The sequence below is a fragment of the Peromyscus maniculatus genome, chromosome 10, assembly GCF_049852395.1.
Source record: "Peromyscus maniculatus bairdii isolate BWxNUB_F1_BW_parent chromosome 10, HU_Pman_BW_mat_3.1, whole genome shotgun sequence".
In the NCBI taxonomy this organism is placed as follows: domain Eukaryota; kingdom Metazoa; phylum Chordata; class Mammalia; order Rodentia; family Cricetidae; genus Peromyscus; species Peromyscus maniculatus.
The window spans coordinates 3,044,438-3,060,215 of record NC_134861.1 but is presented as its reverse complement, the minus strand read 5'-3'; the positions used below and the strand labels follow the sequence as shown (position 1 = coordinate 3,060,215).

The window sequence follows — 15,778 nt, the reverse complement described above, 5'->3', positions numbered from 1 at the left end:
GACCTGTCTCTGAGAGAGGCATGGTGTGGGGTGGGGGTGGGGGGTTCTCATGTCCGTGACTGTAGATCTTCAGCTGTGATCCTGAAAAGAACATGAACTAGACAGCCCTGAACTCCCAGCCATCTTGAGGCAAGTTATGTAACTTGCAGTCTTTTCCTAGAACTAACCAGGGTGGGGGTGTGATTCTTACATCTGAGTGAGTATGAGAGCAAGTATGGCTATGAGATCTTTTCCTGAGCTCTGCAGCATGATTTCCACATAAGTCAGGACTTCAAAAGCAAGCCCCCATCCGCTCTTCTGCACCAGCTTCTGCTGAGTCAGGCAGCTTATTCCTACATGGCTTTAGCAGGACAATCACAGCTGCCGGTGTGGGCGGCCATGATCTCACTCCTACAGTCCTGTGCACTTCCCGTGTGAATTCAGTAAGGTTGCTTGACCTCTCTGAGCCTGGTCTGTAAAGCCTGAGGGTGCTTCCCACTTTGTGGGGTGCAACAAGACTGGAGAATGTGTCAGTAGAGCTGGTAAATGCCCAGATGAGGAAGATGAGTAACATGTCAGCTTTAAAAATCCTGGCACCTCATTGAGAACTGCAGAGGAGTTAGCCAGAGTAGGGCCAGGCAGTGCAGCCTTGAGCTGGCTCTCTGCTGCTGGTCCACACGTACATGTTAACCCAAGATTTGCTTGCACAGAGTGGTCTGTAGAGCTACATGGGGCATAGATCCACTCGTCCTGCTTAGACCAAGGCCCCTGTTCCTCCATTTGGAGGATGGCCCACTTCCCATCTTCCCTCTCTTTCCTCGGGCCTAGAAGGCTGGAGGAAGCTGGTTCTGCTTGGAGGTGTCGGCCTGGGTGATCGACTGCTTGTGATACAAGATTCCAAACACTATGTGGCAGCATTCCTCCTTAGCATCAGTCAATCTGGGAGGCAAAGGTGGGGCCAAGGCCCACCACTGGCTTCATTTTGCCCAGAGGCTCTCTGATGGACAGGTCTGCCTGAGGTGCTGGTCTGGAGCTGAGACAATTGTTCCTAAGAGTTGTTTTCGAAAACTTCTAAGGGGAAATGGTGAAAGGTCATGGAAAGTTATTGGCTGATGCAGACCCCTGGCTAAGGGTGCATGCAGGGCTTAGGACCCAGAGAGGTAAACAAAGGTTGAACTCAAGGATGGAGTCATTGACGTATATCGCATGTTACTACAGTGGTGTTAGATCCAAATCTACTGGACTTGGTGGTGCACACCTTTAATCCCCACACTGAGAGGAAGAGACAGGCAGGGCTCTATGAGTTTGAGGCCAGCCTGGTCTACATAGTTAGTTCTAGACCAGCCAAGGCATCTCAACAAACAAACAAAACGAGAGAGAGAGAGAGAGAGAGAGAGAGAGAGAGAGAGAGAGAGAGAGAGAGAGAGAGAGAGAGATTTTCAAATCCACATTCAAAAGTCCATGATAAGCCAAATATCAGAGATTTTAAATAAAGGCCTGCTCCAACCCTCTGCTTCCCACACTCACCCTCTCAGCAGCTGGTCACAGCCTGCTGGATCCAGCTCTGAGGCAGGAAGGAGGTAGTGGCATATCCCTGGGCCTCCGTTTCTCTGTTTCAGACGAGGGATTTTGGTGGGCAGGGTCTCTCTGCTTCCACAGTCTCTGGGGTACGTAGCCCATTCCCAGCTCGCCCCCTGGCTTGTCGTCTGCTGTAAGGTCCATCGGCCGCAGCTCTCCTTGTAACTGTATCTGTAGGTGGAGCACATGGCTCCTCTACCTGCGGTGCTCTCTGAAATACGATCCCTGGGCCCAGTTCCAGAAACTCTGCCCCACAGCCCTGACCCTGTTTCAACCCCTGGACTGTGCTGGGGACTGGGGTGCTGTCAGACAATTCTTCAGGGACCTCAGCTCACCCCACAGTTCTGGCGTGGACAGCAGGTGTGACCGGGCAGGAGTCAGGACAGGGACGGTGCAGCCCTGTGGAGGCTTAGAGCACTTTGCAGTGGTGGGGCCCTGTAGACAGAGGGAACTTGGTCATCCGGGTTTTCCCAAGTGGACAGAAGAGAGAGAAAGAACTTCTATGACCACGATGGTGCAGACATGACAGTTTGTTAATGACAGCCATGGGAGTTGAGGGCAGTGACCTAGGCAGGTGGCAGCCCCCCCCCCTCCCCCAAGAATGTCACTTCTTGAGTATTCATGTCAGAGCAGGGCCACTCTGTCCAAGGTACCAGGGGTTTCTGGAAACCAGAATCCGGGTGACCCTGGAGTTGTGGGGGTGCCTATGGAGGCAGAAGCCCCTTGTGTCTTGGGGCTTTGGGGTGCATGGACATTGGTACTCTGGACTGTGTAGCTAGGTTAGGCACTGGGGACTCTGGCAGTAGAGTGGGGTGATGTAGAGTGGGGTGATGCAGAGCCCCCAGGCGGCAGTGGCCAGTGAGTGCCTCTGCCATCTTGTAGGCACAGTGCGGCTGGGGAAGACTCTCGGGTCTACCTAGAGCATGGGGACAGCAGACTGTAGTCACTTTCCCCAAGGAGGAGCAGAAATACCACAGGCTAGACCCATCACAGTGTGAATACAGGAAGAGACGCTAAACTGCCCTATAGGGCATGCCAGCTAGAGAGCAGGACCCAGGCATCAGAGCTCGTTCTTAAAGCTAGGGCAGGGTTGATCAGACAGGCAAGGTTCAAAGACTTCTGAGGCAGGTATGAAAGGCATACCCGCAGGGCAGGTGTCCTGGGGACTCACCTTCCAAAGTCCAGCTTTGCCATCTGGCTGTCACCTAAACCTGTCAATCACCCTCCTCCTCCTCCTCCAGCTGTATGAGGACCCAGCAAGCATTGGGGGGGCTGTCTCCCAGCCCCCCCTACTGCCTGCCCCCTGCAACCTGCCTCTTGCCGGCCTCTCTCTCTTTCTCTCTTCCAGAACGCCAACGTGGCCCCTTGTGGAGCAGACCCGGATGCCAGTTGGGGCACTCGAGGTACACACAATGGGGACCCCTGTGGGTCTCTGGCTAGGCCAGAATCACTAGCACATGTCTACCAGTCTCATTCTGAGACATCCCTCTGGGAACTGCTGGCAGAAGGTTCTGCGCCATGGATGAAGGGTCTCCTGGGGATACCTGTTGACCCCTCAGCTCTTCCATCCTGTGCTGCAGGGGCCTGTCATGGCTTTTTAGGTGCTGTGAATCTCTTGGAATAGGGCACAGAGTCACAAGCAAACAGCTTCTAGGGGCCGAGCTGAACAGTGTATCAAACCCCGTCTCCGGCTCTCACTCACTATCTGCTGGCATACATGTGAGTGGCCACCTGGTCATGTGGCAGGTACCCCACTAATGGCTCCTCTTCCAACTCTGAGCAGGGCCGTGCACCTGGCCATGCACACCTCCTTGTTACCCTCTGGAATGCTGGGGGAACCCTGCTCTTGTGTACCAGTTCACATATAGATGCCAGAGCATCACAGCTTGCTCTTAAAGTGGCTGTCCCAGTCTCCAGCCTCAGAGCTGGCACTTCAGAGTCCCGAGTGGGAAGATCAAGGGCCTGCCTCATGCAGGCATCTTTCTTCCAGAGTGATCGGAGGCCAGGATTCTGGCGGCCCTTCCTGTATGTGTGGAGCGCCTGCCATCTGCACCCCTTTAGCTTCGCTGCAATGACGCCTGAAGTCTAAAGGAAAACCTTGTCGAAAGGGGTGTACAGTGCTTGGCACTTTACAGTAGGAAGCAAAGCATGGTGAAGAGGGGCTGGGGTGTGGCTTGGGTGGTAGTGTGCTTGCCTCACACACGTACAACTCTGGGTTTATCCCCAGCAGCACATGTATGATGGTGCATACTGTAATCCCAGCACTTGGGATGGGAAGGCGGGGGAATTGGGAGTTCAAGGTCACCCTCAGCTACATAGTAAGTTCAAAGCTAGCCTAGGCTCAGTGAGACCTTGTTTTTAAAAAGGGAGGGGGACAGTAGGAGACTGGGGTGACAGGATACGTACTGGTAAAGGTGTCAGACTCCACAACACCCTTCAGAAAGTTTTCCCTGGAGAACCCACTGCACATCTGGGTAAACTGAGATGGGTGTCTTTCTCAGAACAGCCCAGAACACCAGGAAAGACATTTCCTAGCCTAGGAGCACAGTGCCACTACCCAGCTTCCAGGGTGGCCTCCAGCCTCCTGGCCATGCCTCCTGCTCTCAATATTCTGTGGGAGACCCTTGGTCCCTCCCTTGAAATCCAAGACCAGAGGCCCATGAAGGTTGCTCAGAGACCAAGCATGGACCTGCTGATTCGGGGGTGGGGTTGCCCAGGAAGAGGATTGAACCCATCCTGGGCATGGATTCTTCCGTTCCTAAACCAGCCCCGTGGTCTCTGCTCTTCTCTTACAGAGTACAAGGTAAGGGGTCTCCTGCACTAACCGACCTCTCCCACCGTGCGGCGCCTGCCCAGGTTCAAAGTTCCTTTCTGTTGCATTTTCTCTATGAAATGTGCATGTCCACAGTCCACGCAAGTATGTATCCTGGTTTGCCTTTTGGTCAGCCCAGGGGGCCTTGCCTCTGAGATAACTCTGTGATGTCTTCCCTGCAGATATACCCATATGACTCCCTTATCGTAACAAACCGAATCCGTGTGAAACTGCCCAAAGATGTGGACCGGACGCGGCTAGAGGTAAGGCAAGGTAGGGAGGTATGCATTGAGGCTCTACAGGCCTCAGCCACAAGACCAGGTTCCCACACACATACACACCAGGAGGTGGTGCCCCTGTGGTGACAGAACAGGGCTCAGAACCAAGGACACAGGGATCTCCAAAGGCAAAGAAACAGGGTCACAGACCCAACTCTGCTGGCTTTGCAGAGGGGCCCAGGCTTCTGGCTGGGGTAGGGAAGGCCGGGTAGCACGGTGCACCAAGGGGCCCACAGTGGTCCCATCCAACGTGCTGCTATGAAAAGATGGGCCAGCTTGAAGGAGAAACTTCTGGACTGCTCTGCTGATCTAGAACAGGCAGTTCATCCGCGGAAGATGAGTGTGTGTCTGAAAGGTCCATGCAGCTGCAGCAGAGTAGTGTGAGATGGTGGTGCACTGTGCCCAGGAGGACAGACTCTGCTAAGCACTCTATGGCAAGGCTAAAATGCCCTATTCATGCTTCTCTGTTCATCAAAACCACCCCACAGTCATCAACAGCCGTAGGGCGGTAGTAGGGATCCCCCTCTTGAGCTTCACACATAGGCACTGTCCTTTCATGCCCCTTGCTGGGGCGAGGGCATCTCCAGGCTCTTGAGGGCAGAGGCTACCTCCCTCCTATGCCTCGGGCAAGTTCTAGACCCCACCCAAACTTCTCATGGGGCAATGACTTTGTGTGTGGCCAGGAACGGGAAAAACAGATATATCCAAGGGGCTTTGGGGGGTGGGCAGAGCAGAAACCCAGTAGATAGATTGACAAAGAGGTGGCCTCTAAGGTGGCACAGATGAGCCTGGGACTGTGCTGGGGCACAGGGTGCCAAGGTCCTCTCTGTGTTACAGAGAACATGCTCAGGCTTGTCCAGAGCCAATCAGGACTTTCACGGGCAACAGAACAGGGTGGTGTGAGTAAGGCATCTGTTCAGAGCTTGTGGGATGTGACCCTGGCGGGGATGGTATCGTAGCAGAGTACTGGCTTTCCTCAGCCGGCCAGTCATGTGCCCTGGAGCCTTCGTCTCTACTTAGGATGAAAACCCAGAGCTGCTTCAGAGAGCCATTGTGCAGTCCGAGGTTGAAGCCCTTTCCCTGGGGCCTGGTAAATAGTAGCCCCTCTGCACATTAGTGGCAGCAGGAAAGAGACGAGGTGACTGGGGCTGCTGCACAGGGAGGGGGACGCCCTTAGCCCCATAGTGACTTACACTAGAAACCAATGGAGTCACATGACTGAAGGGCCCCTTCAGATATGGCTGCATCAAGGACTAAGCAGTATTCCCATTCCCAGTGACTGTTCTTCCTCTACATTGGTTCCAGTGAGACTCTTTCACCTCCCCCCCCCCAGCTCAAGGTCTTGGGGGATGGGGAGGGAACCCTCTCTATTATCTGTCTTCATACAACCCACACTGAGCCTCTGGGTGGTCATTACCCCATTCTACCCCTAAACCAGCCAGTTCTCCCCAGGGCATAGAATGACCGAAGCAACCAGTTTGTCTGGAGTTAAGGGGGCTGCTGATGTCACCTGAGCTGGAGAGACCCAGGTCGTTCCTGGAAGAAACTGAGAGCTGCCATCTGAGATGGAAAGAGGCTGCTGGGCAACAGGCAGGTGGCAAGTGTCCACTGCGAGGACGGTCGGGGAGGGGACAGCATAGCAGAACACAGTGAGTTGAGATCTCCAATAAGTAGCCCCTCGGAGCAGTCCACATGGTGGATACCCATCATACTAGCCAAGGATCCACGGAGCCAAAGTCCTGGTTTGCAGGATACTTGAAGCTCATTGCAAACGAGGAAAGGAAGGCCACGGGAGCATTTTTGTGTATTTTGATGTATGTATCATTCACGGGAAGGGCCAGCAGCTGGGCTGGCTAGGGGGGTGTATGAGATTGTCGGGGTAGGGCGAGGCTGGAGCCCACTAAGGGACAGGGCTCTGCCTGTGGTCTTGGAGACTGGGGCCCAGGAGTCCTTGTCTGAGTATCAACTGTGGCATTGGTATCAGTGGCTCACAGTGGGGCGTCTTGGCCTCTGGCTGTAGCTGGGCTTGTTGATGGTGGGGTCATGGCCAAGAGCACTGCTACTGTATAAAGAGGGTGCTGCTGGCCATTGGCAGCTCATGGGTCAGGTTAGGCCTAGAGAGGTCCCTGTTTGCTGTGTGTCTTGGCTCTTTAAAAGGTGTGTCCTTGTGGGTTACTGAGGGTGTGTGGACTAAATGCTTCACCCTTAGATGATGCTCAGAGCTCAGATGACATCAGTAGCAGCTCCTGCAGCCCCCTGAGAGCCTGCTGGGGCTCCCTGCTTCCCTTTAGGGCTAGGGTGTGTCTCAAGTGACTTCTGCTTTGCTTGTGAGTATGCCTGCTGAAGGCAGCTGTAGCCTCGGGAGGGGATTAAACTTTTCATATTCAGGTGAACACACCCAAGAGTGTGACTCTCCGCTCCTCTTCCCCGTCAAGCTCAGCCAGCCCCAGGAATTAGAACAGTTGCCACAGTGGGACACATCTGTCCTTTCTTCCTTATCAGCTTGGGGACAGTGATGTGACCCTGGAAAGAGTGTGGTGGGGCTTTCTTACAGGAGCAGACACCCCCCCACCACACACACACACACTCCCACCCCATGTTTGTGTCATGGGAGAGAGCTTTAGTTTTATAGTGAAACCAAGTTATAACTTGTAAAGATCCAGAAAGCCACAAAGAGGAATGGGAAGTGGAAAAGCCTTCTGGGAATTCCCAGTGCCATCTCTTCAGGGTGGACCAGCTTCCACAAATCTCTCTTGTATGACTTTGGCAGTAGCGGAGTTTTGGGTAAGGAAGGCTCACTGTGTACTCAACTCATTGCCTGCTTCCCCCCTCCCCCCCCCCCCCCGAGGTTGGATACAGACCTTTTCTATGCCAGTCCATGTCACTCTGCCCCCACCTGGCCAAGCAGCCACAGGAAAGGCCAGCTTCCTGAAGGGTCCTAAGGACAGCATTGCCACTTACAAGCTCATTGGCTGAGCTTGTCATATGGCATCACTTGCTGCAAGGCAGGCTGGGAAGTGAAGTTAGCCATGTGCAGGAAGAGGCTGTGGATGTGGTGGGCAGCAGATGGTGTCCTCTGTAGCTCTGCAGGATTTTTTCCCTGACTGCTGATCATTATCATTAAAACTCAGTGTCATAGTTGTCGGCCAAGTGTCCCAGTCATTCATAGACATGGGTACTGACTGGGACCCTAGGGAAGTCTTTGAGCAAAAATAGACATGAGCCTGATAGAGAGGTGTCCATCAGCTGATTATCCAAATGAGTATGCAGAACCACATGCCAGCATTAGTGCTCTGAAGGTCAGGAACCTGGGCTTCTCTGTTTTGAATGAGTAGATGATAATGGTGCAGTGAGCATACTTGTATGTGTGTGCCTGAGTGTGTGAGGGTTTTGCTAGAAAACTACATGGGCAAAGACCAGGGAGCAGAAGGGAAGCTGGGCTGTTTGAGGAAGTGGACCTACAAGACTATACCTGAGCAGGTAGAGGGAAGGCTAGGTCAGGCCTCACGGGACTCTGCGCTGTGCTAAGCGGCTTGGCCGTTAGCCTAGTGATAGTAACAAGGTTTGGCGTGCAGTTTACAACATGTCCTGAGGCTGTATTGTGGAGTTTAGACTGGCAGTGAATACAGAGGGAGAGATGAGGGGCAATGTGAGTCATCTAGAAGGCACGATGGTAACTTGGATAGGGGTAGCATGACTGCAGGTGAGATGTAGATGAATTCGGGCAGTGTTTGGAAAGTCAAGGTCGCAGACCTTAAACATGAAGAATGGGCTATGGACAGGGCATTCCTGACGTAACTGTGGCCAGCCTAGGAGGGATGGCATGTGGTGGTCTTCCAGAAGAGCAAGGTGCACTGGGGTCAATGGTGATGGCATTTGGGCACAGCCTTGCAGCAGTTAAAGGTGCCACACAGGTGCCCAGTTCTGGACTGTGTGTGATGAAGGTCAGTGACTTGTGTTCCAGTTGTGAAGGTCCTCTTTGACTGTGCAGGGAGTCAGATGCATCACACAACATCCATACATGGAGCAAAAGCCAGGTCTCCATCCCTAGATGTGGAGCTCTTTGTCCTGGAAGATCTATATCTCAGTCCTTGGCCATAGTACACCAAGGACCTCCTTCCCAGAGAGAACCAACCACCAGTGTGTTCTGAATGCTTGAATTCTGAAGACCTTCTGGGCCCAGAATTCCCAGTCCAAGGGACAGGATCTCTGTTGGCCCCAGATGGAATAACATGTCCTAATCTGAGCCATTCCCTGCATGCCCTGCCCTGCTCATCAAAGGTGGCATTGTTTTGCTTCCAAGATAGTCTTCCGCCAACCCCAGTGGTGTCATGGGAGGGGCTGAGCACTTGGAGTCAGTGTGAGCTAGTGAATCTAGTCTCTGTAATGTCTACCTGTGTGGCTGTGGACAAGTAACTTAGCCATTCTGGGCCTGATCTCTTACCTGTCAGGTGACAAGGGTCGCACCTGTACTTTGGACAACTGCAAGTGTTTAAATGGAGGTTCAGAAACACTTAATTGAGCATCTACAGTGTTAAGCAGCAGGTGGGCACCTGTGTGCACACTATCCTCCAAACTGAGTGATAGCCCTGCGGATGCCAAGCTTGCCCTGGAGAAGGGCCATGGATGTGGTCCAAAATGATGATTGCTGAAAACAGGAAGAAGTAGTGTTACCATGTGCACAGATGCAGGGCAGTGCATTCAGCTATGGGAACAAAATGCTTTCGTAGTGCCCTGTGTGGCAGACATAGACAACATGAACACGGCTAAGCACGGCAGATAGTGCTGCTGTCCCTTCTGTGTGGTTGGCTCCATTCCAAGCACATGGCGTATTTTAACACTTCTTTCACAACACCACAAGGCATCCAGATAGCTTCCAGAGCCATGGTTCCCAAGAGGCAGAAATGGGATTCGGCACTCACAGCCACTCTGCTAGCCGACTTCTGGATCAATTATATTATGTAAATGAATTGCCAAATGAACCTATCTTTAAATTGCTTTTCTCATTATATTTCCTCACACCTGTGAAGACTGATGCACAGACCTTTGCATTCATACACATGCACACAAATACACAGACATATACAAACACGCATATGCAGGCATGTAACACATGCCAAGGCACATGCTCAGAGAGAGCTTCACAAATCTTGGGGCTGGTAGTTCTGAAATGTGGTGATTCAAGAGGCTGAGCTCAGGACTTGGCTGTCCAAGTTCTGTTGAGTTCCAGTGCCTGGCAGAGGATCTGTTAGTGTCTCCTGGTAGGAAGGGGCTATTTCCTGGCCCCTGGCTTCTTAGGCACTTCTTGCCAATGCCAAGGGCTCCAGGCTTCTTCCATAGCTACAGGAAGAGAGACTGGCATGGTGCCTTTCCAGGGAGCGGGCCAGTCTCACTCCTGGGGGACACCATTGCATGGTGGGAAGTCCTAGGACCTTCATCACTGTTCTCTCTGGTTCACCAGGCACATCTCCAAATTCTATAGGCCCTAAATCAAATGTCACCTCTTCCAGAGGTGAGGCTGCCTGGGTGTAGTACCCAAGAGGGCCCCAAGGTCACACCAAGTCCCATGCACCAAAGTCCAGCTAACCTGGTTGACCCTCAGCTCCAGAAGGGCAGCAGGTCTCTGTTCATGGTTTTCTCCCTTCCTTCCTCAGGGAACACACATGTGACTGTTGTCCCCTGGCACCCCTGCTGCCCCCTGCCTCTGCCCACTGTGGCTCCACAGTGAGCTTCCTGGTAGCTGGCATTCACCAGACCCCTCCCCAGGTCTATCTGTCCTGCCACACAGCACTCAAGTACTTCTTCTCCACCCTAATCATGAAGGGCCTGGGGGGGGGAGGGGCCCTGAACCCCTCATGGTCACCCTTGGTCAGCAGGGTCCAGGGTGCTCTGTCCTCATCATACTGGATGGACAAGTTTGATCAGGGAAAGGACACTTGAACCTCGGGGTCCTCACTCCCCAGGTGCAGTCACCCTGGGCTTACTGCACCAGCAGACACACGCCCAGCCTCAGCGAGTGTGAGGACAGGACCAGCAGGGAAACCCTAGGCCCCTCTGCAGCAGCCTCTTCCCAGTCAGCAGGCCCTGGTGGCCCCAGGAGCAGCTCAGAGGCCCCACCCAGGAGCCATCAATCATCGGGTGACACATTAACATGGCCACATAGCGTCAGCTGCAGATAATAGCCCCCCCACCCCAGCACCTCACCGGCCTTTCTTGATATCTGCATTGGATATACCAATTCTTGCAAGCCCCAGGGCTGGGGGTCTGATCAAATACTGGTTATAGGCTACTGCAAAGGTGTTTTGTAGGCATGGTTATCAATTACTGTCTATGAGAAAATGATTACCCTAGGAAATGTGGGCGGGCCTCAGCCAAGGGGTTGAAGGTTGTAAGAACCAAAGGAGAGGGAGTAAGCCTGCCTCATCCCCCTCCATGACGAGCCAGTCCATCAGGAGTGGGGATGTGGTAGGGCGAGGGCCGCTGGCCTCGGGTCTTTCCCTGCCAGCTGTCCTGACACCCCTACCACTCCAAGAAATGCACCTTCACGATACCAGCCACCCCGTGTGTGCCCCTTCCATGGTCCCACTTGCAACCAGCTCTCCTGGGCTGTGCAGGGAGCATCACAGAGGATATGATGGGAGTCTGAAGTCAGCCTACATAGTGAGCTCAAGGCCTGCCCGGATTGTATAGCGGGGCCTTGTCTCAAACAACAACCAACAAAACCGGGGACCATACCTCAAGTCACCTTCCCAACACTTCCATCTCTGGTGGTCCTGCTAAACTGGTCTCATTCCACCCTACCAGGCACCCTTTCCTCTATGGTGCCCTTGGCCTCTCTGAGAGCACCCTACAGTAAGTTGGAAGAGTGGGAGCAGGCCTCAAAGGGCTATGGTGAGACAACTAAACCTTGGTGATCTAAGAGTGGACTTCTCAGCAATAGGAGTCACCCTGATCTCACCGTTCAGATAGTTCCTTTCTAGCCCAAGATACTTTTCCTGTTCACAAGCATAAGACAGTCCACAGGCTGAGGCCTCCATCTAGGGGAGGCTTGCTGGATTCTGCGAGCATGGCTGTGTGCATACATGCGTGACTCTAGGTCCCTCTCCCAGATCATCTACTGCTGGGGCTCTAAGACTCAGAGCACTCAACACAGATTCAATGACAAGATTTGTATTTATGTTTTTTGGAGATTACCACATTTTCTAGTCTGTTCTCAGACAAGATCTCCTATAGCCCAGGCTGGCCTTGAACTTGCTATGTGGCCAAGGCTGACCGCAGACTCCTGATCCTTCTGCCTCAGTTTACCAAATGCTGAGATTGCCTGTGTGTGCCCCCACACCTAACTCTCATCCATTTTTCTATCTTGATTATTACAATGACCTTTAGTTTAGTATCTTTGCTTTAAAGTTGTGGAAACTGTAATCTTCTTTTGCCAATACTTTTTTTTTTAATTGTTGCAAAATTCACTGTTTTTTTTTTTTTTTTTTTTTTTTTTTTACCATTTTGCAGTGTGCAACTCATGCCTCTGCACTTTCCCAGTTTCACAACCATCATGAGCATCTGGGTCCAGAACATTTTCATCACCCAGAAAGGAAACCCCATCCCCTTCATCAATCACAGTACCCACCCCCTCCGCCCCACCCCGGCAATCCACTTCTGTCCCTTTAAGGCCTGCTCTGGACATTACATTCAGTGGAGTCACCAACATGTGGTACGATTGGCTCTTTGCACTTGGCCTGATGTTTTTGAGGCCTAGAGTTTCATATCATTCTGGGTTGGATGATCCTGCAATGCATCTTGTTTTCCCACTGTCCAAAAGTTGGCTTGTTTCTGCATTTGGTCCTTGGGAGGAATGCAGTGAAGGCGGGCACTTGGGGACCTATGGGAGTCCCTGTTTCTGTTCTGGTGTCTGCTTCGGGCAGGAGAGCTGTTATCCCTCACTCTATCACCTTGTCGAGGACCTGCCCACCTCTTTCCCACACAGCCATCAAGAGGCCCTGCTTGGGAAGGAGGTTAGCAGGAGGTTGTCCTAGCCAAGCCTACGCCCTCTTGTCTTCCTGCTACCTCATCCTCTCTCCAGCTTCCCTCTTGTCTCCCTGGTGAGGGGAGGGAGGGGCCTGGGAGAGGACCCGAGGTCATTTGAGTGTGCCTCAAGGAACAAGAAGTGGCTTCTTTTCTTTTTCTTAGAAGGGTATGTGGATTGTGAAATAGGGTCTCAACCCATTCTGGTCTTGAACTAGAGGATGACATTAAACTCCTGATCCTCCTGCCTGTGCTGTTTATCATCAAAGGAAGTCAGGACAAGGATTCAAGCAGGGCAGGAACCTGGAGGCAAGAGCTACAGAGGCCATGGAGGGATGCTGCTTACTGGCTTGCTCAACGTGGCTTGTCTGCTTTCTTGTAGAACCCAGGACCACCAGCACAGGGAAGGCGTATTTATTAACCAGTGGGAACAGCATATATTCACAGCCTACAGAAAGACATGCCCCAGCACACTACTCCTTGGCTTTCTCAGCAGGGAGATGGGAATAGAACACATTATACCATCTGAGCAGTCACTGCCACAGTTAAAGAAGGTGGTAAACGAGGCAGCCTAAAGGATTCTACAGAAGGCTCCAAGCAAGCCAGGATCCTGTCTTAGGGCCTGGTCATTGAACTTGGCCACAGGGAAGTTTTGTCAGCAGGAGTCAAGGGTGCTGTGTAGCTCCATGCCAGTCCCTGTGTGTCCCTACCAAAACTCTGTCCTCTAGGCTTGTTTCTTTCACTGCAAACGGCCCTGGACATGCCAACAAATTTGTTCATCCTCAGTGGCGGCCCTGCTTCAGCAGAGACACAGAGAGCTGGCCTGGCAGACATGTTGCTGCAAAGCAGATTTCTAGGGCAGAAGCTCAAGAGCCTGAAGTCATGGTAGATCAGGCTTGGCCACTGGCCCTAGCAGGACGTCCAGTGGAGTGGGACAAAGGTCAAGTTGCAGCTGTCTTGGGAAGATGGAAAGCAAGCATTCTAGCCATCCCAGGCACTGACATGTTCTTTAGCTGTAGAGAGATAGGTCTGGGGCAGGATGAGAGGGGTGGAGGCTTACTCAGTCCTGGTCCAGCTAGGGTCTGGTTGGTCACTGTGTCACTTCCGGTTCTGCCAGGTGCTCAGCAGTCCTTATCGCTTGAGGGACAAGAAGGTTCCCATGAGGCAATGTTGGGGTTGGGGGGGAGAGTGGGATTTCATCATGGGGGATGTGTCTGTGAGTCTCTCTTATTCTTGGAATCCAAGGTAACTGCAGGTTGGGAACGAGGACCGGAGACATTCAGGCTCCTTTTCCGTCTGGAATGGGACATGGTAAACACTGACTGAAAAGCCTCAGCTCTTACCTTTGCACTGGTTATCCTCAAGGGACAGAGATAGGCTTAACCATGCAAGGATACCCAGTCTATGTACGGAATTAAGTAGGTATTAGACCCAAGGGACAGACGTAAAATGCAGGCAAAGGGGCCTGGTCTCTGCGCTGTAATTACGACGGGGTTCCAGGTGTGTTTCTCAGAGCATAAGCAGCTTCTCCGGTCCTGTTTCAAATGCCACTGACTGTCCCTGTTTTCCCTTGTCTGAAGAGACACCTGTCACCTGAGGAGTTCCAAGAAGTGTTTGGGATGAGCATCGAGGAGTTTGACCGCCTGGCCCTGTGGAAGAGGAATGATCTCAAGAAGAAAGCCCTGCTGTTCTGATAGCTGCCAGCCTCTTTCCAGGAGCCTGTTGGGGGGGGGGGGTAGAGCTGAGGGACCCCACTGGCCTCCCCGAAAATCTCCTTCTGCACCTTGCCCTGCTTCTCTGTGTCAGCGGGGCAGGCGGGGTGCCCGTGGGAGGCGGGGCGCGGCCAGGCCCCCCGAGGAGCGTCCAGCAGGCATGGTCCCTTGTGTAGCAAGGATGCTCTCGCCCCGTAGTTTAGGGCCAGGTGCCAGCTTGACCCACTCCTTCCCGTCACAACTTGGCATCAGGGCCGTGCTGTGGCCAGCGATCCTAGGAGATGGGCCAGAGCATTGAGGCAGCCCAGCACCCCCCTCCCCCCAGAGCACCTGGTGTGCCCACACCTGTGCTGGGCAGTTGGGCACAGACCGTCTGGGAGGTAGGTGAAAGGTTTGTCAAGTGGCAGACCCTGACACAGCAGGGGTGGTGCGTGAGGCTCCTCAGAGCATGAGCAGCAGGCAGGCAGGCTGAGGCAGGGGAGCCAGACCCATGGCTGAGAGGCAGCGGGACTGTGATTTTTGCAGTTATTGTGAAGGATCTTTTCTGGGGAATGGATGTTGACCTGACAGGGTGCCCCCCACCACCACACACTAGTGCTCTGTGTACTGTGCCCTTCCAAATCACCCCCCACCCTTAGTTGCCTAAATGATATCTTTCAAGTTACACAGAAGTTTTTATTTTATTAAAAAGTATCGCTTCCTTACACATAAGAAGACATATATGCAGAGTTTAGTTTTCCGGTCCCTCAGAAGGGGAGCGCCTCCGCCTTACACCCCCACCGTGCGGGCCTCTGTGCTTCCAGTCCTCAGCGCTCCTCAGAGACAGGAGCCCATCTGTTGCCCTTCGTCCCTGCCCTTTGTATGTGTCACACAGACCGCCTCGACGACAGACTCGCTCAGTAGTGCCGTTTGTAAATACATGTGAAGTGTATCGTCTCCTTTTTCCTCACGGTCATTTTCCTAAGTCTCAAAGAGAAGAGCGCCCCCTGATGGCCAAAGCCCTGGAATAAAGGTTTCCCCACTGTGGCCCAGTCTCAAGGAACCTGGCCAGTCTTCTTCCTAAAGACACTCACTGTAGCCCCCCAACGACATAAAACACGCATGCGCAGGGTCCATGCTGCCACACGCAGCCCCCACCGACACCGGCACCGAGTGCTGCAGGGGGAGCTGAGTAGAGGTGGCGCCTCTCCCAACCTGGGTGTCTGGAAGTGGGAGCTAACTGGAGCCCTGGCGACAGATACAAAAGAGCATGCCTGCCACAAGATGTGTGGGCACTGTAGCCCCGGGCGACTCTAGCTGTCCCCTCCTCTGGGCCGTCCTTCTCACTTCCTCACATCCCAGTACATGTTGAGTCTTGTTTTGTGCTGGAGTTCTCACCAGCCTGGCTAGGCCACGGA

General features: G+C 53.2%; 1 protein-coding gene across 33 annotated transcripts in view; it reads left to right on the top strand.

The window, feature by feature from the left end:
* Positions 1–15,415, top strand: part of Ablim2 (actin binding LIM protein family member 2) — a 125,515-nt gene extending 110,100 nt beyond the window's left edge. For 21 of the 33 annotated variants that reach the window (XR_013042710.1, XR_013042691.1, XR_013042719.1 and 18 more), the window contains 3 exons: positions 2,906–2,960; positions 4,353–4,474; positions 4,552–4,632. Coding sequence is in view for 1 of the 33 variants with exons in the window: in XM_042285868.2 (XP_042141802.1) it covers positions 2,906–2,960; positions 4,353–4,360; positions 4,552–4,632; positions 14,250–14,363 (258 nt within the window). In the remaining 32 variants the exon portion in view is untranslated. Of the gene's footprint in view, positions 1–2,905; positions 2,961–4,352; positions 4,475–4,551; positions 4,633–14,249 lie in introns of those variants that run through there. The other 12 variants (XR_013042712.1, XR_013042705.1, XR_013042700.1 and 9 more) reach the window with 5 other exon arrangements.
* The last annotated feature ends 363 nt before the right edge of the window (positions 15,416–15,778 follow it).